Source organism: Scardinius erythrophthalmus (assembly GCF_964197995.2).
Source record: "Scardinius erythrophthalmus genome assembly, chromosome: 21".
Taxonomy (NCBI): domain Eukaryota; kingdom Metazoa; phylum Chordata; class Actinopteri; order Cypriniformes; family Leuciscidae; genus Scardinius; species Scardinius erythrophthalmus.
The window spans coordinates 34,623,775-34,640,336 of record NC_138241.1 but is presented as its reverse complement, the minus strand read 5'-3'; the positions used below and the strand labels follow the sequence as shown (position 1 = coordinate 34,640,336).

General features: G+C 38.8%; 1 protein-coding gene across 8 annotated transcripts in view; it reads right to left on the bottom strand.

Moving 5' to 3' along the window:
- Positions 1-16,562, bottom strand: part of LOC308682282 (signal-induced proliferation-associated 1-like protein 2) — a 146,226-nt gene that overhangs the window by 76,904 nt on the left and 52,760 nt on the right. For all 8 annotated transcript variants that reach the window (XM_081351915.1, XM_081351917.1, XM_081351919.1 and 5 more), the window contains exon 2: positions 4,018-5,781. In XM_081351915.1, coding sequence (XP_081208041.1) covers positions 4,018-5,407 — 1,390 coding nt within the window. In that variant the 5' untranslated portion in view covers positions 5,408-5,781. The remainder of the gene's footprint in view (positions 1-4,017; positions 5,782-16,562) is intronic.

Here is a 16,562-nt window from a genome sequence, read left to right as displayed (position 1 = left end):
CTGATAGATGGATAGATAGATGGATGATGGATGGATGGATGGATGGATGGATGATGGATGGATGGATGGATAGATGGAACAGAAAAATGATGGATGGATGGAAGGACAAAAGGATGAAACAAAAAAGAATGGATGGATGGATGATGGATGGATGGAAAAAACGATGGATGAATGGAATGACAAAAACATGGAGGATGGATGGATGGATGGATGGATGGACTGATAGATGGATAGATAGATGGATGATGGATGGATGGATGGATGGATAGATGGATAGATAGATGGATGATGGATGGATGGATGGATAGATGGAACAGAAAAATGATGGATGGATGGAAGGACAAAAGGATGAAACAAAAAAGAATGGATGGATGGATGATGGATGGATGGAAAAAACGATGGATGAATGGAATGACAAAAACATGGAGGATGGATGGATGATGGATGGATGGATGGATGGATAGATGGAACAGAAAAATGATGGATGGATGGAAGGACAAAAGGATGAAATGAAAAAAGAATGGATGAATGATGGATGAATGGACAAAAGGATGAAACAAAAAAAGAATGGATGGATGGATGGATGATTGATGGACAAAACGATGGATGAATGGAACGACAAAAACATGGATGGATGGATGGATGGATGGATGATGGATAGATAAAATATAAAAATAATAATAAAATAAAATAACGGCAAATGTGGACTATTTTAATATGGTGCTATAATGGAGAAAAATGTTGTAGTTATCTGTCATGTCTACATGGCAATGATGTCGTCTGGTCCAGGGAGCATCTCCATAGATTTTCACAGAGTCCCGCAGACACATTAGTGTCATATATGATCCATAATCTCTGATTTCACTGGACCACAGGAGTCCGTCAGAGATTAACAAGAGAAATAAAGCCCGCCACAGACGAGGCTTAACCTCTTTCTTTTTGATATCCTTTTCAGTAAGCCCCTTTGTAGACAAACATGCATTTGGACACAATGTTGAAAACCTGAGGCCAAAATTATGCAATATAGCAGGCAATGTGTACTAAAGCTTGCCATAGCGGGAAAAACATTAGGATAAATGTGTATTGATGCAAAACACACACACACACACAAAAATATGGGACAACAAAGAAATTAGCAACAGCTCAAGCAGTGTGTGGGATCCTGCTGATGGCACAACACGAAAAACAAATACAACCTTATTCAAAGTTACGACAGCAGAAGCGAACTGCATGATGGGAGAGATCTGAAAATGTTCAACAACAGCCCTTAATCCAACTCAAATCCAGAGGTGAACGACAACAAACACTAGTGTCACGCCATCTCATCCACTTGAACACACTCGTGAGGGTAAAGCCTAAAGCTGCAGTAAAACACTGCTGAATTCTTCTCTAAAATACACTTTAATAGAACGATAAAAAGACATCAGCTTGCCCATCACCAACAGGAGGCCATGATGCTTAACAAGATGAAGTATTAATAACATTCATGCATTAATGCAACCGTAGTGTAAACCTTCAGTAGGCATGTCACATCTTGCCTCCTCCCCGATCACGCAGATCTTGGTCACGAAGAGAGAGGAAGTTAATGGAATCAATGCTACTCCCTGGGTGATAAAAGCATCATGGAAAGTAAGGTGTGAAAGGGATAGTGGCTCTTGGGAGAGACATGTTGACAGGTCTGTCCTTCTCAGGTCCAGTAGAGACGCTGATGGGGTGATGAGCAGCTATAAAGGTTAAATGGACTCTGACTGTTAGTTTGAAGTCTGGAAAGTCAGACAGTCAAAATAAAATCAGTATCTGTCTCACAAAATGCATTCCATTTAATTCAATTTCAAGCCATGCATTAAAGTTATGCATTCAATTTAAAGTTATGCATTACATTTAATTCAATTTAAAAGTTACGCATTCAATTTAATTTAAAGTCAAGCATTTAAGTTATGCATTCAATTTTATTTTATTTAAAAATTAAATAAAATTTTGTATATATAAAAGTGTGTATATTTATCCATTCAATTGAATTCAATGTAAAGTTATGCATTCAAGTTATGCATTCATTTTAATTTAATTTGAAGTTATGCATTTAAATAAAATCAAAATGAAATGGGATGTTTGAGTGGATGAGAACCTTGAGAGGAAACCATTGTATTTTCTTTCTTGACAAATGTGTCATTATTTGCTATTAATGCTTTTATCTTTGTTGTATTAATCAGCATTAAATTACTGTTAACCATTAGCAATAGGCTATATTAGTAAATCTGCATTTACCTGCAATTGACAGTATAAGAATAACTAAATACATTAATTTGGCTATTAGTTTAGAATTAATGAAGAGCCTATACATCCCAAAAAGTTGTTTGAATAGGGTCCATTTGGATTTCATTTCGAGTTTAAACTCCCTCCCTCTTTAAACGGCACTTAAAATATATAGTTAAATGCACAAGACTAATCAGTGTCTTAAATATATCCCTGTACAAATGGCGGCAGCTCCGCTGCACAGAGGAAATTGAGCTCTTCTGCTTGAAAGGTCTTTGGCGACACGGCAAGGCAGATGATTATCTATTTCCCAATAGAACGAGCTTGCTAACATGATTTATTGTCATTTGAGCTGAGCTGTAATTCGCTCATTCGCTACGGCTGGAAAGCCCGTGAATGTGCAGGACACAATCGCAGCTTTCACCCACAGGCTGCCGCTCATTATTCAGCGTAGTCAAAGGAAAGAAACGAATTTCTGCATGGCAAGAGGTGGAGCAGCTGTTTTCCAGAGCTTAGGAATGGGTAACACAATCCTGTCAGGCCTATGCAGATGTGCAGACATGCAAAAAAAAGCAGTCTGACAGCCGCTGACACCTTCTCAGTCAAACACCAATGACATTGTGCAGGATAAGTCGAAGTATCGTTTGCTCGTTCCATTCCCAGACACGCTGAGGTGTTTTAATGAAGAGCGGTGGGACCGCGGTGTGAGGAGAGGGTCCCGTCTCACCTCTCGCCATCACGGCTCCTCGGAGGGGAACAGCTGCACCTCACCCTGTCTATTCTCACATGACAAATCACAGGCCAAAGACAGGCGAACATTCTCACACCTCAATCCATGCCACAAGCGTTTCTCCTTTCAGAATGTGTAATAAACATCAGGCTTAAAAAAAATGCTACCGTCTCGGTCCCTAAATCACCAGAATCGCATCCAAAAGGAGAAAATATTAACGCTGCAAAAAATTTATTTTAAATTTGTAATAAGTATTTTGTACTATTTTCGAGTTAAAGCTAAAGTTCACCCAAAGAAACAGAAATTATTTACTCACTCTCAGGTGGATCACAATAGAAGATATTTTGATTAAAAATGCCAAACATCATTGAAACCCACTGACTTTCATTGTATAGAAAAGTTGGTCATACAGGTTTTGAATGATATGAGGGTGAGTTAATGAGGTAATTCTCCTTAAAATATCTAAAAACTCTTTAAAATTTACTTGAAAGGCAACATTGAAGGAGATAGACTTGTTTTCATAGATGTGTCAATAATATGAATGTATTTTATCTCACTGAACTGGCTGATTTTTTTTTGTGTGTATTTTATTTTGATTTTTTCACTTGTATATAAACTACTTAAAAGAAAGTGAAATTAGCCAAAATGCACCTCAATTCAAGAGAAAATATATGTAAACTCTTATTATTATTATATCTTATTCAGTGTTGCCTTTCAAGTGAATCTATATCATTTACATTTTAAGTTTTTTTTTTTGCAGTGTAGCTTACTCATCTTTTTTTGGGCACTTTAGTTCAGAGTTTTTACTTGGGTTGTGTAATTTAGTATAATTGATAAAAAATTCAAAAACACCAACACAACCTTTATGACATCCGCTAAAGAGGATAGACTGTTTCAGAGATCACAAACAATAAAAACGTTGTTTTAAAACGTTAAAAACTGATGAATATTCTAAATACAACATGGAATGAAAGATTTCACGTTACAAACAAGAATCAACCCCATTTTTCATGCAAAAATATAACAAGGCTTACCTCTCCCATAGAAAAATTTGTGGTAATAATACGCTCCCAGGTCGATGTGCTCGATGATGTACCGCTTGACCTTTTCACGGTGGATTGCCTGGCTTTCCCGTGGCACCTCCAGTACAGACACACCAGCATTGGTACAGTGGGAGCTCAAGGACGACTCGAAAGAGCAGTTTTCTCCTCCAGCACTGTAGTTGGTGTTAGTTGCCCTGGAGAGAGAGATCCTCCTCTCCCCCTCTCCACCAACCTCATTGCGAAAATGTGGGCAATTGAGCACCAATCCATTGCTTTTCCCATCCCCCTCATCCGCATCCAGGTTTTCCTTGGGATTGAGGTCTTCCCGACTTCCCAGTGGCGATTCGAACATGGATGCAGGTCCAGTATTATTCCCACCCACCTGTCCACCTCCTGGGATTTGGTACTGCGAGGCAGCAGAAGCTCCGGTTGTGGTGTTTTTCCTCTGATTGAGGCTGATTCGGTTTGCCACCGCTTCACTGATGTTAAAGAGGACGCTCTGGACGTCATAGTGAGCAAAGCATTTCTGAAAACTGAGCGGCCGGCGGTCGTCCTGCTCGGTGGAGAGCCGCAAGCCATCGTTCTCGCTCTTAATAGTCCTCAACTTCCTGAACAGCGAAGTCTCGGATGACTCCGACTTGAGACGGTGCATGAAAGACTTCTCTCTTTCTCGGCTGTAGAGGAGTGAGCTGTCCACGTAGTCGTAGCCCGAGATTCGGACGATCTCACCGCGGGCTATTTGAGCTGCGGTCTGCAAGCTTGGGGAGAGGGTTGTGTCGTAGCGAAGGAGTTCTGGGAAACCGACAGGCGGGGCGCTGCGATGGTCCAAACTGTCAATCCGGTATCCTCTTAACATGGTGAAGAACCCTTCATTCCCGAGACCCTGGCGGTCAATAGAGGAAGTGCTGCCGTATTCCCGATGCAACGAGGCACCGGTGTTTGGGTTGACGGCGTTCTGGTCCAATATGTCCTCCGCATCAATGTCGCTGATGGTCACGTCACTATTACTCCGCTGGCGAATGGGATAAAGTCCCTTCAAAGGGGATCGACTTAGAAGGTCACTCAGGGAATATTTTGTATCCGAATACTCAGGCTCCATTGGTGCTTCGCCCAAATCCGTGACCTCCGCACTTTGGTCTGGCTGCCCGTTCTGAAAGGCCATGATGACGCTTTCGTAGTTGGGTCCGCCTCGGCTTTCCCAACCCTCCTTTTTCGGGGGCCAGTCCGTCACCCTGGCTCGCACCCCCATTTTAGGCATGGCGGGCGTCCCGTTCGTTTTACCACCCCCTTCCAGCTTGCCCTGTGTGTTGGTCGCTGGATGTCCCATACTCTCATTCAATGCTTTCAGCTTCCTGGTAAACAATTCCTCAGATGACTGCATGACGTTAGAGAAGCCCTCAGGCGATGGAAGGTTTGTTTTATCGTCGATACCCACGGCTCAAGCTCATATCCGTCTTGCAGCTGCTTGGGAAAGCGAGAACTCAAGTCCCCTTATCGGTTACATTGTCATAGGTCACCCATTTGAATCCCAGGGCCAGCTATCTCAACTAGCTTAAGAGTTGTCCTAGAGTCCACATGAAGGGGTTCCTTTCACTCCAAGTCCATTTCTCTTCAGGAGTGACCAGTTTGATGAAAGACAGGCAGCATTTGGGTGTCACGGACGGCTGGAGCTTCAAGGAGCAGAAGGGGTCAGCTGAAACAGCTTTCCTTTCACAGAGCTCAGCTAATTTAGGATGACAGCTGGAGGAGAGCGATCTGTTGGGAGCAAGGAGAAAAACAAAAGCACATTAAGGCATCTCACAGAGAACTGCAGAATACATTTATTCAGACACTCTTCCAAGACAGTGGGATGTCTTTCTCAAAACCTCCTTATGACCACAGAACAATGTAAGACTGTTAGATAAGTGGCAGGGTGTGTACCGCAAAACAGGCCTGATGACTCCTTCAACTAGGTCTTCTCACAAAGAGACTATTTACAAATATGAATGTCCATTTCTTTTTTGCTTACTTGTATTGGCCAAGAAGGGGTTCAAATCAAAAGAACATTCAGTGGTTTTCAAACTGGATTATGCATTAGGCAAGGAGAACTCTTTATTTTCATGCCACATTTATTCACTCCCACCGAGTACTGGAGCCCCCAAATGCAATACATATACTGTGTGTGTGTGTGTGTGTGTGTGTGTGTGTGTGTGTGTGTGTGTGTGTGTGTGTGTGTGTGTGTGTGTGTGTGTGTGTGTTAAAGGTTCCCAGTGGGGACTCCAGCATTTGAACTTCTGCTACCATTTGTGGGTTGGGAAGGTGCCACTGATGACCTTAATGGGGTTTTCATGTTCATGAATATCGTGCGAATGCCACATTCATGCATCCTGGTATAATGTGCTATACAGAATCATGTAACATGACCTGACATTGCAATATCAGTACACAAAAAATCTGCTAAATCCATTATATAGCTTGACCTACAACGTAAACTGCATGACCCTTTTTTCTGAACAGAACTACTAATTTTCATTCTATTTTCCCTAGGCTTAAAAAAAAAAAACAGAACAGGAACAAGGGACAATACATCCCATCTTCACCGTGTTCACCTTCTCCCACGGTTCAGTTTCTGAAGTACAGCGCAACACCACTGAGAGGTTAACATAGAGGTTACAAATATACATTAAACAATATATAGGCCAGTGCTGCATGTTGTAATTTTAGCATTATGCAAAGGTTTAAAAGGCATTTTGATTTGATGATATGCAAGTGCAGGTTTGACCCAAATTCACAGTTGGTGTACATAAAATGCAACTAGGATTGAGAACACTGAATTTGGAAGGGAGATTGCTGCCCTAGTTGTAGTTTTTGGATAAAAGAGTGTCTTCAAATGGTTACTTTATTACCGTGAAATGATTGAAAAAAATACCTTGCATGTAGTATAATCAACTGAATAAATGCATAAATCACAGTATTTGCCTGGAAAAGCCCAGACATTAAGATACATTCAAATAAATTACATGATTGAGGCAGAATAGATAATAGATAAAAAAAAAAATAATCAAAATATTGTTTGAACTAAAGCCTATCAGAGACCTACAGAAAACCATTTAGCAAATCCTTTAACTGGGTTTGCCTTTAAGAAAAATCATGGTATCACAAAGTGCTTTAAAAAGTAATTATGGTGATGAAATCATGCTAGTAGTACTAATACATTTTTGTAAGCAGACTCACATAATAAATGTAAAAAAATAAAGAAAACGTAACATTTTATATATTATAGCTATATAGAACAGCTAGCTTCATGACATTTTATGACTGCATTGGTTAACTTGCATTGAGTTTTCCTACAGATTGTACTGTCCAAGAATTCAAAAGAGCAGGATTTTGGATCCCAGTGCTGTAACCTAACTAACAGTTTTCACACTGAAATGCAGCAGCAGCAAAAGTGCTTCCTGAAATAACTTCATTAAATGAGACAGGCTTTTCTGAAAGGATGAGCAAGGACAAAACAGAGGGGCTCCGATTACGTAATCCCTTTTCAATTCGACACAATCATTAAGATACACACACAGACACACAGCAGGGTTACTGTGGAAAAACCCCGTCCACAAAACACTCAAGGACTATTGACCTGTGCCTAAAAGTGTCTCCTTCAATGTAACGAGACTCAGAACAAGCTGCTGAATTCCAGCAGAAAGATCCTTCTCCGAAAGCTCCTTACAAATCTATACATCTAAATCCAAATGATACCTTAAAGTACCAGCTCATCGAAGCAAACCAAAACCCTGGCAATCACTTCCAAAGGCTTTTTGTGGAGGCCTCAATGTTCTTATGTTCAAAGAAACCTAAAAATGAAGAGAAATCACAAGCAATTTATCATACAAGATCTAATAATGCAATATTGCAAAGGCAAGATTCAAGTTTAATCTAAGTTAGTGCAGAAACTAGAGCAGAATTAAACACTAGGGATGCAATGATATTAAAAATCGATCAATTATTTTAATGGAATATTGTGAATGAGTGAATGAACAAATAAATGAATGAAAGAATGAACAAACGAATGAATAAATGAATGAATCAATGACCGAATGAATGAATAAATGAATGAACAAATGAATGAATCAATGAACGAATGAATGAATAAATGAATAAATCAATGACCGAATGAATAAATGAATAAATGAATGAATCAATGACCGAATGAATGAATAAATGAATAAATGAATGAATCAATGAACGAATGAATGGATGAATGAATGAATGAATCAATGAACAAGTGAATGAATAAATGAATAAATGAATGAATCAATCACTGAATGAATGAATGAATAAATGAATGAATCAATGACCGAATGAATGAATAAATGAATAAATGAATGAATCAATAAATGAACGAATCTATGAACGAATGACTGGATGAATGAATGAATGAATAAATTAATAAATGAATGAATCAATGACCGAATGAATGAATAAATGAATAAATGAATGAATCAATGAACGAATGAATGAACGAATGAAACATTAAAAACTAAAATCAAATGTTTTTTTGCTAACTGAATTTAGCCATTATAAATGTATATGAAAAATGGATATTCATCTTGAGGTTTGCTAGAGATTACACAATTATAATAAATATATATCCAATAATGACCAATAATATAAATTAAATAAAAAAAACTAATACTGGCCAATAACTGACGTGATCCCGACATATTGTTCATTGCTAATAAAAATGCAAAAATGTAAAAGAGGCAAGTGCTCATGGATAGTGGTCGACCAATCTGGATTTTCTGACGGTCGATGCGATGGCTGATGGCAATCCAAAAACATTGGCTGATAAACGTCAGCATTGGTGATATATTGGTCAACAACTACAGACAAGATGTGTCTTCAGGACTTTCTATCTTCAGCAGATCAGAAGGATGTTTCTTGTTCACCACAGAGAAACAGAGGGAGGGAAGGTTCTGGAAAGTGTAAACATCTGCCACCTCATAAACACGACATCACGGTGGTCTGAGAACCGATGAAGTCCATCTAGAACACAGACAGTGATAAATGTTCTCCATCGTGTCGTACTCTACAGGGACCCCTGATTTCAGCTCAACCTGGTGGTGGTCAGCAAAAATATATCATCCCTGTGACCTCTGACCTGCACCGGGTTTGTTTTGTGACCGGGGCTTATGTGTGTGTGAAGGAAGCTGATAATGGGAGGTCTGACACACACACATACACACACACACACACACACACACACACACACACACACACACACACACACACTCAAAGGTCTTTAATGAGAAAAACTCAGCAGTCATTATCTTTGGTCAACCTCCAAGGCCAAAGAAATGAAACTGGGGAGAGGGGGTGGTGGCTGCGAGACTAATTATAGCAATGAACTCATTTTCTGTCTCTGGCTGGGCCCTTTTTGTGTCTTTTGGAGCCGTTTCGCCAGGTCTTAAAATAATCTTTTGACACGGTGGCCTGATTACAGGCTGTGTGAGTATTAATGTCCCGTCACCAAGAGAACCCGGTGCTGTCAGCCTTCTTTAAAATGATATGGCACTGTCAGCTTCAGACGTGATCGCTGGACCCGGGGGAAAATATTATAAGCACACCATGTTCAGAGCATCCATTATTTTACACTTGCCATCATTTAATGCACAGTTAAAGCTGTTTTTAGTTTCATTTGTAATTTGAATCTTTTTAAATGAACCTTATTTACACATGATTATTCATAATAAACCACTTTGTAGACATTGTGGCGTTGTAGTGGCGACTTGTGCACGGACGAACGCTGTCATTTTCCTAAATTATAAAATCTAATTATTATTATGGAGGGTTTCTATTGGAAAGATTGAGATTTTATATGCTTTGGATATGCTTATTAGATAGGTTTGTAGGAGATTTGAGCTCATAAATATTAAATTTTGTATTTGTGTTGAATGAAAAAAAAATGCAATGCCACAGACTTTTTTGTGCATTGCACTTTTTAACGCAATACAAGATGACGTCACACATGCAGGGCAGAAAGAGCTGAATCCTGTGATTCTCTTGAGGTCATTCCAAGCCTCCTCATCATCCAAACCGGCTCTGACAGGAGAGCTGTGCTGCAAAGTCAGGACACCGGGAGAGAGTTTAAACACGCTGCTTTGGTGTTACACTGATAGGATGAGTGAAAACCTAACCTAAGATCATCTCCTGACTAAACCCACCAAAAACAACAACCCTAAAGCCCTGTTCATACTACCAGCGAAAGGCAGCAACAAAGCAACATGATCCAGTTCGTTCAAGAGCTGGTGATTTCCGGCAACACAAGTGACTGTAGGCGCGTTTCCATTACAGATTTGCGATTTTTTCTAAATGTCGACAAAAAACTATTGCAAAATGACGGCGTTTTCATTAACCGATGTTATGCGACTAAAACTTCATTTTTTCCTCTCGCGATAAGTAAAGTCATTCCAAAAACCATGGTAACGGACGTTGGTAGGTTTATGTAGCCCACTAATCCCAGCCACTGCACTGGCCATTATTATTAATCAAAGGAGACGCATGTGTGTTTTCAAAGCATTAATGGTAAGAAACGACCCTTATACTTGAGAGCGGCACATATGAGGTGTTTCTGGGTGTTTCTCCCTCATTTCTGCTTTAAGGTCTTGATTGTGGCATTTATTTGAGGTTTAGAATCCAGTATTCCTGTAATTATTTTGTCTTATATTTTTGTCTCGTATTCTGTCCAAACACACCGCGTCATCTACGTCAGGTGACCTGTAAATGCGCAAAAACTGTTTCCAATGCAGTTTTGCGAAATATTTCTTTTTCGAATTGCCTGAAAAACCTCCTCATGCGAGCGTAAAAACTTTTTTGCGATAAATGGGAGTTTTTGCGAAAATTACGTGTTTCCATTAAGCGTATTTTCAATGCGCAATTTCAATTTGCGCAATTTGAAGGGTAATGGAAACGCGGCTAGTGACCGTCGGCCAATTTTCAAGTCTAGCAATAGTGAGCTTTGAAAGCAAAAGATCCCACCCTCCCCTCAGAGTCTTGAAAGGCATGCCTCCTTAAATACATGAACGTGTAGAGCAGGAGAGACGGCGTTAAAATACCTCATGTCTCAAAGCACATAATATAACAATAATAATGAACATATACATGAACATGTAGAGCAGGAGAGACGGCGTTAAACTACCTCATGTCTCAAAGCATATAACATTAATACAATAATAATGAACATAAACAACTTAAAGAGCTCTGACCTGTACCACCTGACTGCTGCAGATTCATTTCGCCGTTGATAGTGTTGCAAATGAAACGCATAAATTCGAGTCACGAACTGCTCCGAGTATAACGTCACAGATGTCCATCTCTTCCAAATTACAGTAGTTATGGTGTGAATGCAGCATAAGCTGGATGTCTTGGTTCATATATACACACACACATTTAGACCACTTAACTTATTGATTCATTTCTCTCAGAATATGAAGAGACTTTCAACCAGCATAACAAAAGAGAACAAATTTCTAGAACAAATACCCTGCCTTTAAACAACACTCTCCATAACCAGACACCTTACGGCATGAAAAAGCACTAAACAGCTTTCATAAATAATAAATGGCTGAATGTGAAAATGAGGTAATGAAACTATTCAAGGAGGCCTTCCTTTTCAAACTCAACTAAAATGTACGTCATTTAACCAACAATGTTTATTTTTGTCCTTATTCAGGTTAAATAAAGAGATCACAGCCTATTACCTGAGAACACAAAATAACACACACAAGCAATTTACACCTCGCTCAGGACTTCAAACTATTTTTCTGGTTTCAATCAAACTTCAAGGGCCGTTTTTTTAACCTTGAGGTGATACGGATGGCGATTATTAAATTCCTCACACTCGCGGCCCCCAAAAAAAAAGAAAAAAATCCTGGTAACGGTAACCAGACACTGGCATCTCTGGTTTCATAAACACTCGTATTTCTGCTTCAACGGAGCAGTTCGCAGCCTTGAAGGGGCAGATTAATAGTGCCATGAAAACGGGCCAAATCCTGTCAACAAAATCCAAGCAATTAAACCGTTAAGCCAGTTAATGTGTTGCTTTTAAATGTAAGAGTTCATTAGTAGGTTCTGGGAACTCATTCTCATCCTACTGACGGAGTTATTCTAAACGGTGGGTGTTTGTTTGGGTCGAGGGCCAAGTCGGGCCATCCCGAACACGGATCCAAACGGCCCCCTGAAACACACCCTCCCTTTAATCTGCGGCTCATAACTCAGGGCTCTCGACGGGGAGGCGTCCACCACAAGCTGACACTCAAATTAGCACCAGCGTGCGGGTCTGGACGTTACGAGTCTATAACCTCCTCTGTAATAAGACGGGCCCCCGCATCAGACGGGCTCTTTGAGGCCTGCCACGGGCACCGCTGGGGATTTAATAGCCCGTTTTTGTAGGGGAATCACACCCTTTGGTGATCAACAGTTGGTGGCTGAAAGAAATTTCCATTTTGTGCGACAAGGGAGAGCGACCAGACCGACTCAGATTAGACAAGCAAAGAGATGCTGATAATGTGTCCTGAGTGGAAATAAGAAAATGGAGCAGGGAATAAAAGACTAAAGCGTAGAGATAAACCAACATCTGGTGTATTTTAACATCCTCAAGCATTGGCATTAAGGAAAAAGCAGTGTGTATTTTAAAACATCCAGCTTTTGTTGGGTCTAGTGAAATGTGCATGATGATATATTGATGGAAAAACTGACATGGCACACACCTCTCTTGAAGAAATCAGCTGAAGGCAACGTCATGAACTATCTAAAGTCTGTAAAAGCATAATGCAGTCAAAGTTCAAACGCTGTAACAGATTAAGTCAGCATTTGCATTTTCTAATGCGTTCAAGTCCCCATTGATCACGCTAGTGCATTTATAAAGAGCAGTTCCCTGCGCTTTTGCAATGCTGTTCAAATAACCAAGGGTCACTTTTCATACAGCTGATTTTTTTTTTTTTTTTTTTTTATGGAATATCTGTAGAATATTCTAGAAATGTATCTTGTTTTTTTCCAATTAATAAGATCTCCCCAATTAGGGGAGACACCCCAGGTGAATAGGAAAACAAAAATAATAGATATCAGCATGAAACTTCCCCAGTTAATTACTGACAAGACAAATATCGTTTGTATTACAAGTTTTTAGAATATTTATGTTTAAATATGCAAATTAGGTAGTATCTAATTAAATATGTGCTAATTTGCATATATTTCTAGAAGAGAAATCTGAACATTGGATAAAGCCAGTTTCAACATTTTTGTTTCATTTTGTTGACATATTAGAGTTAAAGGTTTTTACAGAGGGGATTTTGGATATCTCTTTTTTATCACAGAAAAAACTGTCAACAGCCATAAAAAAAATCCATTTTCGCCCCGTTTTTAGATATAAAATGTTGTATAAATCAGAATCTGAATGATATATGAACAAACCCCTCTGTAAAAACCTAAAGAATATAGATAGGAACACAACTGGAAAGTTTGGTGTCTGTAAGAGCTGCTGAAGTGGAGATTTCTGGTATGAGAGAAAAAAAACATTTTGAGAAAACGGCCTTTAAAATAGATATAAGCCAATGAGATTTTGCTTTTAGAGTTAAATGCCCCATTGTACTTTCACGATTGGTTGCTGATAAAAAAGGAAATTACCATATTTGGATCCGACAGCATTGTAAAGGAGAGAGAGAGAGCTTTCCAACGGCATATGTGATGACAGTGTGCAGACAGCGATCGTGTTGATTTACAACGCCAACTTTTGTTGAATTTAGAGAAATCTACAGACGTAAATAGACAAAGTGTAGTAAAATAAAGAACTAAATGTGTATTTTAGACTTTTTTTTCACCACAAGTCTGAAAGACATGTTATTGAAGACAAATAGCCCAATATCATAGCCTGGCAAGCCAGACCTACATCAAGATGTTAGGTCTGGAAACTCAACATAGTCACGGCTCAATCCGAGGGGCGAGATAAACGGCTGTCTTTCAAATTCCCTCTGCACGTAATAGGACAGCGCTTCAACCAACCAGAGCGTTTTCCCTACAGCGGAGCTAGTTGATAGATTCAACTTTTGCCAAATATCTGGCCGGCAAACCGATGAACACATCTTTCTTTTTTTAAGAATGACTTAAGTGCCGTTCTTTGCTCTTTTCTCAAAGAAAAACTTAACTCCAAGTCGCGGCCAAAGCCGATTCGAAAGACCGTTGTTCTCCATCAGCAGCCGCCATTCTTTGTTTTCAAGTGGTAGCCAGGTAACCGTCGCAACTCTGTCGTCATATGTTAAGCCCGCCCCGCCTACTCTATACACGATGTGATTGGCCTGACCCAATTTGGGTTTTTGTAGCTAGAAGGTTTATTGAGAGTGTCTAGACTACCCTGGCTGCGAAATACATTTTGCTGCCGCTAGGGTACATCTAGATTTCTAGGCTACCAATATCAACTAACGTATCAGTAAAATAAACTGTTTAAAACATGCATTCACATGCATCAATATCGAGTCTCCAGATGGTATAAACAAATATAACTTGTGGATTGCTCTCGGAGTATGCATTTATTTGTCCTTTTAACTGATGGAAACGGAGAGTAAAAGATTTGACATAAAAGATGTTTTATCCTGTGGCCCCCTCTATAGGACAGCATCAGTAGGGTAAACGTACCTATTAAGCTCACCAAAATCTACATTGAGACATTTTTAGTGCACAAGATATTGGTTTTAGTACAAGAAGTTATTTTAAAATAAAATATTAATCTCTCACACTATAATATTTCATTTTATTTTAAATGACAAAAGTATTTCAATTAAGATGTACATCATTAAATATAAAAAGTCTGGCTGTGCTTAATGGGTACGTTTTGTACCCTTTAAGCACACCCCTGTTCCCAATAAGCTCACAACAAGTTTTATAAAAAATTCTTGTTTATTTTAAACAACCTTTTTAAGGGATAATTGAAAAAAGTTTTATTTGAAGGTACAGAGTCAATCACAAAAAAACAGAACACTAAAATCAAGCAACAAGGCATTCAATTTGATCAGGTAGCCTATCCTATTCATAGTGATGTGTCATTCAAACTCATTGCAACATCTAGACTAGTCCACGTTCAGCTATGTAACCCATATTGAAAAATCAAATAACAAAACAAACCAATGTGCTCCTTAAAGGGATACTCCACTTTTTTTGGAAATAGGCTCATTTTACAACTCCCCCAGAGTTAAACAGTTTTACCGTTTTCGAATCCATTCAGCCGATCTCCGGGTCTGGCGGTACCACTTTTAGCATAGCTTAGCATAATGAATTGAACCGGACAAGACCATTAGCATCTCTCTCAAAAAAATGACCAAAGAGTTTCGATATTTTTCCTATTTAAAACTTGACTCTTCTGTAGTTACATCGTGTAATAAGACCGACGGAAAATGTAAAGTTTAAATTTTCTAGGCTGATATGGCTAGGAACTATACTCTCAAAATCGCACCTTTTCATTCTCCGTCCATCTTAGTACACGATGTAACTACAGAAGAGTCAAGTTTTAAATAGGAAAAATATCTAAACTCTTTGGTCATTTTTTTGAGAGAGATGCTAATGGTCTTGTCCGATTCAATTCATTATGCTAAGCTATGCTAAAAGTGGTACCGCCAGACCCGGAGATCGGCTGAATGGATTCGAAAACGGTAAAACTCAACTGTTTAACTCTGGGGGAGTTGTAAAATGAGCTTATTTCCAAAAAAAAGTGGAGTATCCCTTTAACTCTCTGGGTCAGAGCTTTCCTGTCTACTCCAAACTTCTTGGACAGATACGACAGGTTTCTGATGGCTCCTTCTTTGTATGACATGCCTCTTTCATCTTTGGGCATACACTATAGTTTCGTCTAGCTTTTGTCATCTTAAGACTGTGAAAATAAGTTTATTAATAATTTTTTTGAAGATTAACATAGTGACAACCATCAGTTAATATTTAAATTCTGATTATTAAGTATTTACATAGACGTTTAATGTGGGTGAGCTTAAAGGGAGCACACACTGTGCTTAATTGGAGCAAAAACATTTTTTAATTAATAAATATTAAATTAAAATTTAAAGGAAAATATTTAGCTAAATTAATAATCTAGGTAATGTATTAAGTTTATACCAATTTTAATATGAACAACTATTATAGACAATATCTATGAAATTATGCTTTTTCTAATTGATGTCACACTGAAGCTGTGTGATTGTCATAGTAGTGCACCCTTTAAGCTCACCTAACAATAATATGAATTCTTTAAAAATTACAGCAGTTTAAAACCAAAGACTATCAATAAAATGTAAAATTATAATATTATGGATTTAAAAGTACAAGCCATTAATTCCTGTGAAGTAATATATTAATGTAGCACACAATCTTATACAGCTAGTAAGCTAGCTATGTTCGTAGCATCTGGGCTATGTTGCTAAAACTATCTTTTAGATCTAACTGTAATTATTTCCCACATCCAGGTTCCAGGTTATAATATTCAAAAGTCTAAACATTAATCTCTTAATTTTGCAATAAGAAGA